Source organism: Ostrinia nubilalis, chromosome 21, assembly GCF_963855985.1.
Source record: "Ostrinia nubilalis chromosome 21, ilOstNubi1.1, whole genome shotgun sequence".
NCBI classification, from domain to species: domain Eukaryota; kingdom Metazoa; phylum Arthropoda; class Insecta; order Lepidoptera; family Crambidae; genus Ostrinia; species Ostrinia nubilalis.
In genome coordinates, this window is record NC_087108.1 from 5,099,116 (window position 1) to 5,117,115 (window position 18,000).

The following is an 18,000-nucleotide window of genomic DNA, read 5'->3' on the forward strand; positions in this document are numbered from 1 at the left end:
TATAAGAGGAAAGATTTTATTGTTTGTTTGTATTCTAGGCTCTTAAACGACTGGACCGATTTGAAAAATTCTGTCTCTTTTCTTATATTTAACATTAACTTAATAAGATATTATTCCTGAACATATTCTTAGAAATATAAAAATTAACGCTTCAACGGGGTTTCCGCATGATAGCCGAATTTCAACAGCACATGTTAAGTAGATATTAATCACTAATTAATGGATCGCTAAAATATGCTAATGCCAGCATTAATAATAATTAAAAACGTCGAATCCCAACTAATATTATAAATGCGAAAGTAACTCTGTCTGTCTGTCTGTCTGTCTGTCTGTCTGTCTGTTACGCTTTCCCGCTTAAACCTCGCAACCGATTTTGATGAAATTTGGCATAGAGATAGTTTGAGTCCCGGGAAAGAACATAGGATAGTTTTTATCCCGGTTTTTGAAACAGGGACGCGCGCGATAAAGTTTTTCTGTGACAGACAAAATTCCACGCGGGCGAAGCCGCGGGCGGAAAGCTAGTAAAACATAAAAAACAGATAACACATCGCTGTTAATGAACAGTTAACTAACACCTCGTTAAAATTTCACTTTATTAACTTCTATACAGTTAGTCGCTGTTCCATAGAAATGATAATTTTGACAGGTGATGATAACGCTTCAATTTGGACCCGATTGATGACTAAAAGCTTGTGTTTATTGATGTAACTTCAAGATTACAAGTCATTAGACCAATAAAATGATTGTTACAGTAATTACTGCTAAGTCCGTAACACATACCATATCGGTCATTCCAAAGCATACCAGCACAGTGGAACGTAACAAAAGGAAAGCCACTTTATGTAACGACTTACCAAAGTTACCGAATAGTGATAGATAATCTGTGGCCGCTCTTTACATGACAATTGTGATATTGACATGAGCGTGATCATTATGATAGTGCCCATTGATCTTTTGAAAGTGAATTATGACTGGCGTGTCTCAAGTTTGGCACTTGTGTTTGATCACGGAGGCGGTAAAGCGTGGATATTATGTTTCATAATATCTTTTTGTTGTCATCGTTTTATTGCAAATAAGTACGAGTATAACGAAAGTATGTTCATAGTAGGGTCAGGCTTTACTTCAAACAACAAAAATATAGGATTTCCCATTCATTTATTTATATGAGTAAATTACACTTATGTTTTTGCACCTACGCAGGACTTGTCGTTTAACGCAAAAATAAATAGAAATATTAACTACCTGTATGATAGGACATATCATGACATGATACCAGAATGATAAAGATTGATACAATTAAATATGATACCCAAAATTATACACATAGAACAAGTGTCTTATAATCCTCTCCAATTGTTCCAGATTATGTTCCGCGGCGGCGTCGTGGGCGGGTTGGACGCGCGTCGCGACGCAGCGCTCGCGCGCGTGCTCGTTCGCTTACAAGCGCGCGCTCGCGGGCTGCTCGCGCGCAGGCGAGCGCAGCGCTTGCGCACGCAGCACACAGCCGCTCGCTGCGTGCAGCGGAACGTGCGAGCGTTCCTCGCCGTTCGCGACTGGCCGTGGTGGCGGCTGCTCGTTCGCGTTACGCCGCTGCTCGCCGTGCATCGGACCGAGCATAGGCTTAAGCAAGCTCAGGTATGTGTACCTTTTATTATATGCTCATGGTTAAAACTCACATCTGCAGCGAAACGGCATCAGTGTAGGACTGCCAATTCGAGTAGTTTATCCCCGATTCGTCGTCAGACTATTGTGATGAACACACTCCTGTCCCATTTAACCTATATTATTACGTTTAGTTTACTATAGGGGTTACCGGAAGGTAACGTTATGGATGAACCGATCCTTTAAATCAGTTTGACATGAAGTGACCTGTGTAGGCGAATAACAATGTAAATGACCCAAAATGAATGAACTGAGACATAAAGTCAAATGTTAAAACAAATAGGCTAGAAAGAATTCAACTCAATATTTATCAACAGTTTCCAACTGTACTGATAACCTTCGAATTGTGCCGAATTACCAAACAAATTCACATTTCGTAACCCGAAATTGAGAGAACTCGGTCACAGGTTATCCTATGTTCGAGCACAATGCGCGTGTCGCATCACGAGCTGTTTCCTGCTAGAGATGTGCTGGTTTTATCGATTTTTCGATGATCATGATTACTTATTGATTGTAATCGAGTTTTGCTCAAAAATAGTTGTGACAGTTGTGTCTTAGCCAGAAATGAAATATGTAATAGGTAGGATTATATTAACTCAAACTTTTTCACTTAAATTATTAGGATTAGGATATCTAATACATTACTTACGTACAATTTCCGGGAAAAATACATATAAATTACTCGTATTAATTAATTTTGCTTTTACCGTAAACGTAAAACATTTCTAAAAATATGCACTATATTATCATCCATTAATCGTTACGGTAGAAGTTTTTCACGAAAAGCCAATTTTATTCGCATTTATAATTTTATTCTTCCAAATTCCACATTCTTCATCAAAGGAAAGAACATCCCTACTTCCTGTCCAGTTAATAGGCCATCGACCCACCATCCAGTGATACGGCAAGAACGTAGTCCAAGGGTCGAATCTTAAAGCGTTTCACACCACGAGTGATTCGGACCACGCGCACGGTGTGAATCGCCCAAGAACTTTTTGTAGCGTGGTATAGTCTCATGTACATAAGTACAGTACATATTCCAAGGTATGGGTGAGAATTGACCCATTATAACAGATTCTTCTTAGTAGGGGGAGGCCGCGATGCTATGGGGATATGTACTCAACCGGGTATAAGATATCCTGTACATTAATTAATCTGCCGCGCTTCAGTTATTCCCGAAATTCACTTTTAGGCTCCCCTACCATTTCTGCGGCGATTCGCACCGCGCGCTCGGTCCTAATCACTCGTGGTGTGAAACGCAAGACCCCAAGGGTCTTAACTATTATTTAATGATGCTTCTTAATGATATACTTAGGAACTTATCTGCTGTGAGAACACCTCTCGATGTGCTGATAAAGCTGTGTACATTACAACGGCACATCAACATAATCACTGTAGCATCTTATGTAGTTACAATAGGATCTATTTTGCAATAAAAATGTATAAGCTGATGTGCTGTCTACTGTCAGTTTGAAATTAATTGTAGTTAGTTTCACACTAAACATGTGAACGCGAACATTCGCTGTCTTCACGATAACGAAAAGAATTTCATTGAATAGATATTATTAGCAGATGTAAAAAGCAGTGAAATATAACTTTTTATACAAATTAATAATTTATCGTTTCATGTTGATTGTTTATTAGGGTGGAGCACGGTTGTATGGGAAAAAATTTTTTTTTAGTTTCGAAGTTCTAATAGGGGGGGATTTGTGCCATATATGAAAGTATAAATAACTGTAATTTTTTATCCCATTTAATGAATATGTTCTGCCTCCGCAGAGACTTCAAAATTTTAAAATTTTATTTAAAGTTGAAAGTCGTCTAAGGTGAAATATTGCGCTCTATTTATTAGTAAGAAGGTATTAAATGACAGATAATTTATAGATTAGATATTTACTAAGGTAATATAACAAGAAATACATACAAGAATTAGATAAATTACTTTAATTATTATGCTTGAAAATCCTTTTTTGATCAAAATTTAGGCATCACGTTTCGCGATTCCAACTTGACTTTTATTGCACCTTATAAGTGACTTTCTGGATGCAGTGAGAAATAGAATCTTTGATCGTAATCTTCACAGGTCCCTCAACAGCTTGAGTGAGGTAGAGAAGCCTTAAAACAAAGGTTTGATCTCACCACCAGATTTGACAATGTGCTGAATTTCTTAGTTAAATAAATATCTCAAAAGCGGCTGTTTGGTTAAGTAAATTAAATAAATATATAAAATAGCATTAAAGTGTATCACTAGTACTTAAAAAATTCGAGGTATTGAAGGGTGACTCGTACTGTGTGACTTTAGTATGCGACGAGCTGCCAGCTCTCTGACATCGTAAGAAGACTGCTATCAGGATACTCGTAATAGCTTTTTCTCCGGGTAACTAGTTCTTTAATCTTTCATAGGGTATCTGGCAGGCCTCTCGAGGCCATAATAATTGTAAAAAGATGACGGGTGCCATCTTTGCATGATGGTTTTGTCTTAATCAAAAACCAGGAATAAGCATAGACTTTAACCACAATAGTAGCCAGAGGTATCAAAATTTCTATTGGATTTTAAGTTTCTACAATACAAACGTAGTATTCGGTACGCTCGTGTGATCTAACGGGCATGTTACAATTCACCAGGAGAAATTATTGCGAGATTTTGTGAGAATACGCCTAATTACCGCCGAAGCAATTTTATGCAAGATCTGCTGATCAGTACTCAGATAATTGGCCATTTCTGATCACATTTGTCCTTCAATTTGTTCAAATTTATAGATAGGCAGTTTCTCACATGTTTCCAGAGCTTTTCCAGTAGACTATCTGACAAAGACGCGAGTCGCGAAAAGGGCCAGAAAAATTCTTCTCGCGCTCTCTCACGCCCTTATTAAAATTATAAACCCAAAGCCTGGCTTTTTTGTGTATTTTACATTGAAAATATATCATATCAGTAAACGATTTGTGATAAAAAAATAGCATTTTTATTTAAATATTGCACAGATATGTGGCGCCTAAGTGAGGTCTAAAACCAACTTTTTTTATAAATTCAGTGTCGATGCGGAGGCAGTTACTCTAAACCGAATTGATTAATATTTTGCATGACTTCATTTAAGCCCTAAAGGCACAAAATTTTGACTATTACATTACAGATATCTGAAAAAAAATTTTTCGCTCCACCCTATTGTTTATGTTTCATACTTACGATTTATACTTATAACAGCTACTTAAATGTGTTATTCGCTTCTGACTTTTATAATAAGTAGAAAATAATAATCTATGACATTGAGTGGAAAGAAATTTGGGATCCTTACAAATAAAATAACAAAAACAATTCCCCCTATTTAATTTATTTATTAAAGATAATCTAAAAATGGCCTATGGAGATCCAGATAGGTGTACATAATGAGGATCATTTCGATTTTTAGCTGTGAATGCAGATTTATAGGGCTAAGAAATCCTTAATACACAGTCCAAAAATTTTTGTTCTACGACAAAAATTGACGAAGTTATGGCCAAATTACTAAAAAAGTTCACTGACCGCCCGGCGCGGGGACGATGACGTCACTATATCCGATACGAACGCTGCCGGCGTACTGCGTGGATAGAAAATATTTTTTTCTAGCCAAACTATCAGTTTTAGAGAAAAACTAGTAATGACATTTATTCATCAGAATAAAGTAAGCTATCGATAGGTAATTTCTAAAAATAGAAATTGTGAAAAATAACGCAAAAAATCTATACGCTCATACGATTCAATGGAACGCAGAGACGCGATTGGGGTCTCCGCGGTGGTATATTTGGCGATTTATTCAAATAAAGTGTTCATAAGTGTTGTTAGAGTCATATCTTCTTCCAAGTAAAATATAAAAACGTATAAGTATTAATTTATTTACTTCTAACAATAAGGTATAGCTGAGGCAGATACACTCTGCCTAGGCTACAAGACATTGCTATGAAGATCATTTCGATGTACACGTAATACCTACCTGTTATTTAGTTTTCAACCGACTTCAAAAAAAGGAGGAGGTTCTCAATTCGACCCGTATGTTTTTTTTCTATGTTTGTTACGCGATAACTCCGCCAATTATTCTGAGTTAAACCTACGTACCTACCTATCTATTCGCCGTTCCCATGGGCGGGCCAGCTGCTGCAGGAAAGGACAGCTGCTCCCTCCTGGAAGTCTATTTAATCTTAGCCTAGAAGCTGGGTATGACTCCCCCGCCCCCCTCCTCTCCCCAGGTCATAAGCTGGGCATGACTTCCCCCCCAGGCCCGAAACTGGGTAAGGCTTGCCCCTCCCCCCAGGCCATAAGCATAAGCTGGATATGACTCCCCTTCGGCCAGAAGCTGGGTATGACACCCCCCCCCCATGCCAGAAATGCCAGAAACTGGGTATGACCTGACCCCCCCCCCCCCTCCCCCCCAGGCCAGAAGCTGGGTAACGCTAGCCCCTCCCCCCAGCCCATAAGCATAAGCTGGGTATGACTCTCCCTCGGCCAGAAGCTGGGTATTACATACCCCCCCCCCCCCCCCCAGGCCAGAAACTGGGTATGTCTTGACCCCCCCTCCCCCCAGGCCAGAAGCTGGTTATGACTTGACCCCCCCCACCCTCCCCCAGGCCAGAAGCTGGGTAAGGCTAGCCCCTTCCCCCAGTCCATAAGCATAAGCTAGGTATGACTCCCCCTCGGCCAGAAGCTGGGTATGACTTCCCCCCCCCCCCGGCCAGAAACTGGGTATGACTTGCCTCTCCCCCCCTCCCACCAAGGCCAGAAGCTGGGTAAGGCTTGCCCCTCCCCCCAGGCTATAAGCTGGGTATGACTTATCCCCCCCCCCCCCCCCAGGCCAGAAACTGGGTATTAGCATCATATTATTTATTATTATGTTCAATACAAACAATCATTAAGTTACACTCACCCCAACCGCGTCTCCGCATTGCATCGAATCCTATGAAAATGTGTTTTTTGGACATAGCGATACTTATTTTTCACAATTTTTATTTTTTTAAATTACTGGTCGATAGGTTACTTTATTTTGATGAATAAATGTTATTAAAAGTTTTTTTCTATAACTGATAGTTTAGCTGGAAAAAAATATTTTCCATCCCAATAGTACGCCGGCTGCGCTCGATTCGGATATAGTGACGTCACGCGGCCCAGCGTACGTTGACTTTTAGCGGCAAAAACGGCCTATGTTTATTACTTAATATCTTCGTAAGTAATGGTCCGATTTGGATAATTCAAAAAGATATATCTTTCTTATGTCTTAAAGATTAACGTAGATACTAGTTTTATTGAATTTTCTACAACAGTACTGATCCTCATTGGTTATGAGAAGAAACAATTCGATTGCTTCATTCGTTAGTAATTGAATTTATTTTTAATAAATCTCTAACAGGTGATAATCAATTATACTTTCAAATAATTAACTTCAAAAATCTTTAACAAGTTCGTTTTCATGTACCTTTATATAAGGTTAATTTTCTGTAATAGTGACGTACGGGAATAACCTAATGATACATATTTCATACCACGTGTTTTTCATACTTTTATTAATCAAATTAATTTTATCTTATTTGATACTTTTATCTAAGGGCACACACAAAACGACAATGCGTTTCTTCTCCATATCAAAAGCTAAATGTTACTAGGGAATGCCTTACTCAATTGCAACAAAACTGTAAAAATACAGCAATACTATAGAATATTGTAGGAGATGTTGGTGCCTGTGCAAATTTCTCTTGAAATCATACATACCCATATGAAGTGACGAAAACGTACCTAAGTACTCATCAAGAGAGAAACTCACACATAATGGTACTACCCGTTCGCGCTAAGTTGCTGGTCCGTGGAATGCGCGTCCCTCCCCCAACCGCGATTAAACGCAATTAGTTACTGATAAACGCAATTAATGTGTCTTCTTTTACGCAAATACACAATTTTTATCAATAATAATAAATAAAAAATATTTTAAATATAGTTTGTTATAGATAAAGACGCTTCCCTTCGAGTGACGTCATATCGCCAGCGGCAAACTTAAAGCGAACGGATAGTATATTTCGTGTATTTCTTTCTTTTCTTGTTATTTTTTGTGGTGTACAATAAAGTAATTTAATTATCTATCTATGTATGCAACTATTGCCCATAAACAAGCATGATCTTGCGCAGCTGTGACGTTTCTAACGTATTTTCTATTCTTCCGGCGACAAACATACCGTGAGTGTGAGATAATTTTAGAGCACTTCCAAGAAAGTTGTAATGAGACGCCGCCTTGCACTATTTAACGGATCGGGCTTCGGATGCAATGGCATTTATGCTAATTAATTTCAAAATAATAATAATAATATTTAAAAGATATACTATACTATACTTTGACTACGGCTCTGTTAACTTTTCCTGCCTTTCCTTCACTGTGTATATGTACCTATTGCAACACTTTTGTAGCAAAGATCGCGTAGAAATTAACGCCCGTATTCACAAACGATGCTTGCTTAAGTGAAGCAGCAAATCGAACGCACAGCGTTGAATAGAGCTCTGTGATTGGTTCGTGTGTCAACCTGTGCATCCACGCGCACCGTGAGACCTCATAGTATTGTTTATGAATACGGGCGTGAAACTAGAAAATGTACTTAGCATTAGAAACGGAACGAAGAATACCTAACCAAAGGAAATAGGAGAATGTATAAGTTGAGCCTGGCCTCTCTTCTTCTCACAGACTGAACTGCGTAGATTTCGGTTTTCACATGCTAGCAAGAAAATCCTAGACTGCATCCCACTTAACATCAGGTGCGATTGTGGTCAAACAACTGTCTTGTTATGCATAAAAAAAACTTTAAAAAAAGTTTCTTGTATGTACTAATTCATTGTATCCCAACAATGTGTCATAATTGTTACCATTAATGTGCTATGTTGTCATTTGTCAACATCTTGACGACTTGCAGACGCGAGCCTTAATTCCTTTCCTGCTATCGTTTACTCGTACAGCTTAATTGGACGCTTAAGTAAGCGCGCCAGCCAGCCTCTACAACTTATTAAAGAAAGTTCTACACGATTTTTAATTGCGGGAAAAACTATAGGTTTTGCGCTTAGCTCAGTCAGTGCCTTTTTTTTATGTGATAGGAAGCAAACGAGCAGACGGGTCACCTGATGGTAAGTGATTACCGTCGCCCATAGACACCCGCAGGCCCAGGGGCGTTACAGGTGCGTTGCCGGTCTTTAAGGTGAAGATACGCTCTCCTCTTGAAAGCTTGCAGGTCGTATCCGTCCGGAAACACCGCAGACGACAGTCCATTCCACAGTTTGGTTGTACGGGGCAGGAAGTTTCTAGAGAAACGTACTGTTGTGGACTGCCAACCATCTAAGTGATGGGGGTGGAAGTGCTGTCGGGAATAAGTCCGGATAATTCTTCATAGCACTCCCCGTGATACATGCGATAGAAGATGCACAGTGAGGATACATCTCTACGCAGCGCCAAGGGGTCAAGCCGATCCGAAAAGTGCAGCATAATCTTTATTTTCAATTGCTAAATTAACTGATTTGTTATTGACTTCAGCATTTGAAAATAAGCCTCAGATGAAACGTTTTGGCACAATACGTAGACAGAAATCACAGCGATGACACTAATCATGGATTGTAAATTTAATAAATGAGTTTACAAACAGGACAATGAATATTTTAATTTAACCCGTCTTCATACTTCTCGTTGTTTAATTTAGAAATTAGTTTTCCCACCGCTGCAACTCCTGTGTAGCCAGAATCTACAACTTGACCGCCAATAAAAATCCAACCAGTGAAGGTCAAGTTTTGTCCCGGAAAGTTAAACTGTCATTGGACCCGCAACGACATGAAACTAAAGATATCTGCAAAATATGCGCTGGTTTTTCTTTAATCAAGTAAGTACAGGAAGAAGTTAGTTTACAACTACTAGTCGTGTTGGGTGGTTCTTTATGCTTCGAATCAACAAGTTTTCTAAAGCGACTTAGTTGAGAATGATATGTTCCTAGATAACGTGGAAGTGTAAGTTTTTTACTCGCTCGAGGCAAAGGCGTGCACAACCGGTAGGCTTCGTAATACGTTGCATGGATAAGTACGAGATGTAATCAGCCTTAAATAACCACAGCAGTGTAATCCTGAAGGGATTTATATGGGACGTGATTTGTCAGTTGCGAATGTCATTGTTATTTTTTTATAGTGTCATTTGTTTCTGCAATTGCCTGTAGAAAGTAAATTTTGAACTGACAAATAGTGTTATGTGAAGGTTATTTCTGAATGTTTTTATAGTGTAATTGATTAGATTCTGCCCGAGGAATTGCCCCAGTACATTTTGGACGACAGAAAGTCTTGATTCTACTTAGTCAACTTATGGATATAAAATATACTTAGTACCAAATATTTTATTTATTAAGATGGGGTCTCTAAGCATATTACTTTTTTACATTGTTATACAAAAAGAACAATATTATTAACTAGCGGCCGCCCGCGACTTCGTACGCGTGGATCTCGTTTTACCCCCCCTTCATCTATCTTACGCGGTTCAGATTTTTTCATACAATTTTTTTTCCCGCTAACTCCCGTTCTCGTGGGAATTTTGCAATATCCTGTTGTAACTAAGCTTTGAGTTTACTAAGGTACCTGCATGCCAAATTTCAAGCGTCTATCTTTCGCGGTTTAGATTTTTTCATACAAATGTTTTTTCCCGCTAACTCCCGTTTCCGTGGGAATTTTGCAATATCCTGTTGTAACTAAGCTTTAAGTTTACTAAGGTACCTGCATGCCAAATTTCAAGAGTCTATCTTACGCGGTTTAGATTTTTTCATACAAATGTTTTTTCCCGCTAACTCCCGTTCCCGTGAGAATTTTGCAATATCCTGTTGTAACTAAGCTTTAAGTTTACTAAGGTACCTGCATGCCAAATTTCAAGGGTCTATCTTACGCGGTTTTGATTTTTTCATACAAATGTTTTTTCCCACTAACTCCCGTTCCCGTGGGAATTTTGCAATATCCTGCTGTAACTAAGCTTAAAGTTTACTAAGGTACCTGCATGCCAAATTTCAAGCGTCTAACTTAAGCGGTTTAGATTTTTCATACAAATGTTTTTTCCCGCTAACTCCCGTTCCCGTGGGAATTTTGCAATATCCTGTTGTAACTAAGCTTTAAGTTTACTAAGGTACCTGCATGCCAAATTTCAAGCGTCTAACTTAAGCGGTTTAGATTTTTCATACAAATGTTTTTTCCCGCTAACTCCCGTTCCCGTGGGAATTTTGCAATATCCTGTTGTAACTAAGCTTTAAGTTTACTAAGGTACCTGCATGCCAAATTTCAAGCTTCTAACTTAAGCGGTTTAGATTTTTCATACAAATGTTATTTCCCGCTAACTCCCGTTCCCGTGGGAATTTTGCAATATCCTGTTGTAACTAAGCTTTAAGTTTACTAAGGTACCTGCATGCCAAATTTCAAGCGTCTAACTTAAGCGGTTTAGATTTTTCATACAAAAGGATTTTCCCGCTAATTCCCGTTCCCGTGGGAATTCCTAAGTATCCTATAACCTGCCCAGGAGTATGAAGAATAATTGTACCAAGTTTCGTTAAAATCCGTCAAGTAGTTTTTGTTTCTATAAGGAACATACAGACAGACAGACAGACAGACAGACAGACAGACAGACAAAAATTTTACTGATTGCATTTTTGGCATCAGTATCGATCACTAATCACCCCCTGATAGTTATTTTGAAAATATATTTCATGTACAGAATTGACCTCTCTACAGATTTATTTAAGTATAGATTAACTCTTTGACAAAATTAAAATAGCTCTACATATAATAATTTAGCTAAGAAAACACTTCAATATTTCTCACAAACAGATACACACCTGGCAAATAACATCATATGTATACACCTACAATGTTCAAGTAATTGATCACACGAAACGTCCACGAAGCAGTTATTGTTGCAGTCAGTTTGATAAAGTGATTTGACCGACTATTTCTAAACCAGTCGTTATTATACGTTTACAAGTAGATCGGTCGCCGAGCGGTTAAAATAGACCGGTAGTCTATTGTCAACCACATAAGTGTGTCATCCAATGTATCGATATATGTATGCTTGTTGTGGAAAAGTCCCACCTATGACTTGGTTCAAAAGGCTATTTTATTGCTTAGCATAGACACAAATGACTATATTGAGCGCAAAATAATTTGTTGGCTTCAAACAAGTAATAAAAACTAGATCTCAAGAATTATGGGATTCTTCTCTCGTGATCATTTGAATCTAGACTCGTCCTTCTCAAGCTTGTGTATTGATGTGTGGTACTCTCCCCACCAAGAAGGTGGTGCCTATCTAAGTATCTACTAAAACCTGATGATGTCATTGGTAGATTAAAGATGGAACCCCAGAGGCTAGTAGAGCTAACGGGACTATTCCCATCTCTCGTTCCCACCGCGCGCTGCAACTCCTGTGTAGCCAGGATCTACAGCTTGGCCGCCATAAAAACCCAATCAGTGAAGGTCAAGTTTGTCCCGGGGGAAAGTTAAACGGTCATTGGACCCGCAACGAAATTAATCAGAAGTGGCTAGTACCTAGAGCTAGACACTGATGTTTTGGCGACTATGTTTTGTTCAGGGATATCAAGCGCCGCCCAGCTTCAAGAGGAGTGAGGGAGGAGGAGAGAACCTCCTCCCGTTTTTGCAGCTTAACTTTAATTCATATCTGCAAAACCTGTAGGATGCTGAAATAAATCCGATAAAGGTAAAAATCGCTTCATGTAAATCCTATCTCGAATGACCACCCAGTAGAGCTTTTTCTCATAGCACTTACTTCTACCTACCGTCGAGCTGTTAACTACCTCCGACGACGCGTTGAATATCAAGCAGTAAAAAGTTTCTAAACGAAGAAAATTGCATTTCCATACATGAAATTATAAACATTATTGCTTTAGGCTATAAATGAAGCTACTTATTGCTGGAAGTGTAAGCTCGTTCGTTCTTTAATGACCATTATTTAAAATGGATTTGTATTGATAAACAAATAAACTCGTAGATATACATATGACTGAAGCTATGCTCTAATAGACAAGGTAATGTTAATAGGAATAAGATTAACAACGACACGTAATCGGGTAAAATGAAAGAAAGAAAGAAAAAACATTTATTTGGTACCAAAAAATAAAACAATTAGTACAATCAAATTGCAATAACATACGAGTTTCAATTAAAACGATCAGTGAAATCGTATTACAAAACATCTCATAAAACTATATTCAATCTCAGTTTTGTCCTGTGTTTGATCTGAAAATTTCAATTCAACCAAAATCCTGAAACTATGCTTGAGACTGAATTGAGTTTTGAGCTTAACCCTGTAACGGACCTATGACAACATTCAGTTTTCACACCATGACGTCACAAAGTGATTTTCACTGAAAGTATTTGTTATCAATCATTGCAAGTCAACGAGTTAATATGGCGGCCGCAAAAAATCACCGGCGCGTGCCACACCATCCATCATTGCTGATTAGGTAATTAATAAAGATATATTCAAAATTGTTGTGTATAAACAATGTACATAGTACAAGGAAAACAGACAGCTCACTGGATGTCCGAATGCCAAGAGCGTAGTAAATAAAAGTCTTGAGCAGCTAAGCAGTGTTTTATACTGTTTAATGTCAATTAAAGTAATATAATTGACAAAAAATCAAATGCCTGGTACAAGTTAGATCTAATCTAAATTTAAATATCTTATTCAGTTATTGATCTTTAGATGACAACTAAGAAATGTTGTTTCTGTAGATTTTACAACAGAACTTTTTAGTTTTAGCAAATAAAACTCAGACTTAGATTAATATGACTTAGGCCCGATTCGACCAAACTTTTATCCGAGAATAACTCCTGGTATAACTGGCACATTGATAGTTTCAGTATGGGAAATACAGGGTGGCCCAGAAGAAAGTTCACTTTTGAAAATTCAAGGAAACGAAAACAGTTCATTTTTGTAGAACTTTAACTATTGCAATTTAAAGGAAATTTAGTGCAATTTATTTTTAAATTTACTTTCTTTCATAAATTTTATCGTACATGAGATTCCCTTGACGTTTACAACATGCTGTCAACATACATCAAAATTTTGGAAAACTTTCGTTAGAGTTACCTCAAAATGGATTCAGGATGGATGAATGCTGCAGAGTTTTTGGATTGTTAGAGTATACTCTGCTCATAAGGTAACCCCACAAAAAGAAGTCTGCTGGAATGAGATTAGCGCTTCTTAGAGGCAGTGAGATTTCACCCCTGCTTAATTGGTTTGTTGCATTGAAAGGATGATTAATTTTTGAGAGCGCTATACTGGTAGGCTGAAAAGCTTTTTGATTTCAAAGCTGCAAGATTCGCAAGGCTATGACCGGAGCATTTGGTTTCATCAAGATGGGGCTACGTGTCACACTTCAAATGAGAGCATTTAGATGGTAAGAGACATGTTCCCACACAAAAATAATTTCAGGCAGGGGTGACATCTCCTGGCCCCCAGGAAGCCCTGAACTCATTCCAGAAAATTCTTTTTTGTGGTGTTACATTAAGAATAGAGTGTACTTTTATAATCCAAAAACCATGCAGCAACTGAAGCTGAGCATTCGGAAAAAATTGAAAATAGGTTTCGAGGTAATAGGGATGTTTCCTGGGTCGAAAAGCAAGAGTTTTAATTAGTCCGTCAGTTAACTTATCAAAAAATACTCTACACGTATTTTCACTTTTTCAAACTAATGAAAATTTAAAGAGATAAAGCGCGCCAAAGTTCATAAGAAGAGGCCCGTGACGTCAATGCGTGCATAAAAGTGCCGCACGTTGTGACGTCGTGCGGAACTTCAACGCACCATAACTATGTAATTATTTGTTAGATTGACAAATAAAAATATGTGTCCAATATTTTTTGATATTAAACATTACGGACTAAAAAAATTTTTTTAGGAAACTAGCCTATTGTAACGAACGCATTTCAAGATTTTGATGTATGTTGATCGAATGTTGTAAGCGTCAAGGAAATCTCCTGGGCGATATAATTAAATAAAGTTAAATGTTCAGTTTTCGTTTCCTTGAATTTTCAAAAGTGAACTTTCTTCTGGGCCACCCTGTATGTCAAAACTGACGATTTATTCTGAGATTAATAATTACTCTTGTTTGGTCGAATCCACCCTTACAACATCAAGACTTTTCATTAACACTTTTATTAAAAAACAACTATTCCTACGTCTAACATGGCTGTTCTATATGTGCTGTGGTAAGCTACTTGTAATAAATTAATCATAAAAGAGAAATTGTTTTGTCAATATGTGAATCGAATTGGAATATAAGAACTGGACTCATAAGGAATATAAAATATGTAGAAACGTATACACACTTAAACTACTCGTAATTATGAATTTCAACATTTGCAATTTTATTGTTTCCTGCACTAGTTTTTATAGATTAAACAATATTATTTATTGTAAGTTTGTATAATATTCATGTTTCTGCTATTAGGTTTGTAGAGCGGCCGTTTTTGCTTAAACGTAATATTTTAATTTAATTAAAGTGAAATACTCCTTTATTAGGTAATGTTTTTATTGTGTTAACGTGGTAACATGCATGTGTAAGTATATTAGTATGCCACCTTTGGTCCTGTTTCTCTAATTAACTAATACAAGTTTAAGAAAGTCGATTTCGATGTCGAAATTCGCCTAATATCAAACTCAAAATGGATATCGATCCCGAATGCTACATTGTCCATAAAAACAAGCTATAATTGCTAATACTCGTAATTCCATAGATGTTTTCATTTTGTAGTCATTAAATTGATAAAATCTAAAACTCTCCATTTCAATTACCCAAATTACCTACAAAATATAAGAATTAAATTAATTAAGACTTTTATCTTAACATCTCTGTATCTTCATAAAATTAGTTATGTTTGAAATCTCCCAAATTACGCCCACATGTGTTAATTTTAAGGCCGGTTGTACACGCTATGAAAAGTCGCCGGGCCTACGCAAGAATTTGTGTCGTTTCTACACTTGAACCGTGTAGGTACATTGCTCTGCCGCTGACCAAGAAATAAAAGGCTAGTTTCCTAAAAAAACTTTTAATCTGTCAATTATATTATAAAAAAAGATTGGACACATCATATTTTTTACTTGTCAATAAAAAAAGTTGAAGTTCTGCTTGACGTCACGAAGACTACACTTTTAAGCACTTCTTGACGTCACAAGCCTCTTCTTTTGAACTTTGGCACGCCTTTTCTCTATCAATTTTCAATAGTTTGAAAAAGTGAAAAATACGTGCTGAGTATTTTTTGATAAGTTAACTGACGGACTAATTAGTTCTTGCTTTTTTAAATAAATAAAATAAATAAATAAATTCTTCTTCATTTTTCTTGCTTTTTTACCCAGAAAACATCCGCTAGATACGATGAAATTTCTTAGCGTGTACAAGAAGCCTAATGGTTTATTTATGATAATGAACTTGATCCTATTTCCTCGTCTTTTTGGAGTCATAACGCACTGGGAAGAGAAATGTCGCGTCACTCTCACGTTCCTTGAAGAGGGATCGATTCAAAAAAAGTCCCACCCACGTAGTTATTATTGTTTTGTTTCTGTTGTGGGACTGAAATTATTGTGATTGTTTTGTCGATTAAGTATGCTCGAGAGTAATTTGAAAATAGTGGAAAGAATGTATAATAATATTGCATCAGAAATTATTTACAGCACTTCCAATTGAAGTAAACTGTTGCTCTATTTGTAGATTCTAAGTTCTGTTATTGATCTTAAAAATCCCAATTTATGTAGCAATTGCATTTGGCTGACTAACTTTTCGACAAATCGGACTGCAAGTCTGTAACTTTTTATATTTTTATGTCACCTAGATAGTCTTTGACTGAAAGACAGCCTATCTCAATTTAAGCAAAAAAATCAAGAAAACGTGTCAACCGCACAATTTTCTTATTTTTTCCCATTTTTTGTCTCACTCGATCGCCCCGATGACCGCGACTTGTCGCAAAGTGCCGCTAATAGGCGCGATTTCCGCGCCATTGCGTGCGGCGCGTGCGCCGATGCGTCTGCGATCGTCTCCATTACTCGATTTATGTCACTTTGATAGCTGTTGTATCATTTTTGCTTCTTTTCGACGTGAAGATGCGCAACGATGAATGTTTTATAAAAATACTAGCTTTTGCCCGCGGCTTCACCCGCGTGAAATTTAGTTTGTCACAGATCGTCTTAAATTATAGCCTATATGTTATTCTGGGTTATAAAGAATAATACTGTAAAGTTTCATCAAAATCGGTTCCATAGTTTTTTCGTGAAAGAATAACAAACATCCATCCAGACATCCAAACTTTCGCATTTATAATATTAGTAGGAAAAGAAAGTTGCCAGCTCAGTAGGTATAGAACTATAGATATATCGAGACACACGTGTATACTGTCTCTGATTTTCAGCGGGTGCATTCATTCATTAGGTATCGGACGGAGCGAGGAATTTGTACATACAAAACGTGTGCAAGAGTGGTGTCTTTTCATAATGCTAACGGGGCCGAAATTATTGAAGGATTATTACCAGTTCAAATAATCAGTCTTAAGGCGATTAGAGTCCTCAATCCGCGCCAAATGGGCATTTTGTAAAGCCTACTCCTCTTTTACTGCTGGATAGAAATAGTTGAAAAAAATATATGTTATACAACAGTTCAAGGACTACATTTGTGACGTTTGAATTTTCGCTACGTCTCTTTGTTTTGGATTAAAAAAATAAATACGGGACATCGACTTTTTACTTAAATTCCCTACTCCTCCAAAACGGCTATGTTAATTTAAAAGATTTTTGCACGAATAGATTAGGAATTCTTTAATCTTTAAATGACACGTTGCGTTTTTCAATCGAACATTACTTTCATTCATAAATTTTACTTTTGATAAATTCCGAACGTTTTGCTGTTGAGGGGGCCTTCGCGGGGTGCGGGCGGCAGTCGGCCGCTGGCCTTCAGACGGGGAGGTTGTGTCACTCGCTGCAAACTGACATTAGCGATCAAAATGAATTTTTTCTTTGGCTGAGTTGCACCACCTGACGTGACCTAACTTTGACCGTAGCTTTGGCGATAACCGGTGTTTTTTTTATGGAGTTAGACAGACTTTTGACGCTTGTCAAAGTTGAAGTAAGATGGTGCAACCCAGCTTTTGTTCGACAATAGATTTTATGTCAGAATTGTTCATAGAGTACGTGCAGTCAGATGATACAATTGAATTATGACGCGCTCAGACGCTATTTTCTACCTGAATAGAATCTATTAGTGTAAAAAAACTATAATTGACTCCAAAACAACTGCACTAGATAAATACAAGTAGAAAAATTATT

The 18,000-nt window shown here is 37.5% G+C and overlaps 2 protein-coding genes across 2 annotated transcripts in view; one reads left to right on the top strand and one right to left on the bottom strand.

Moving 5' to 3' along the window:
* The window catches only part of LOC135082166 (piggyBac transposable element-derived protein 4-like), a 125,427-nt gene that overhangs the window by 42,754 nt on the left and 64,673 nt on the right, over positions 1 to 18,000 (bottom strand). The gene's annotated exons all lie outside the window — the stretch shown is intronic.
* Positions 1 to 18,000, top strand: part of LOC135082445 (unconventional myosin-XVIIIa-like) — a 95,597-nt gene that overhangs the window by 19,963 nt on the left and 57,634 nt on the right. The window contains exon 2 of the mRNA XM_063977240.1: positions 1,363 to 1,635. Within this exon, the coding sequence (XP_063833310.1) occupies positions 1,363 to 1,635 (273 nt within the window). The remainder of the gene's footprint in view (positions 1 to 1,362; positions 1,636 to 18,000) is intronic.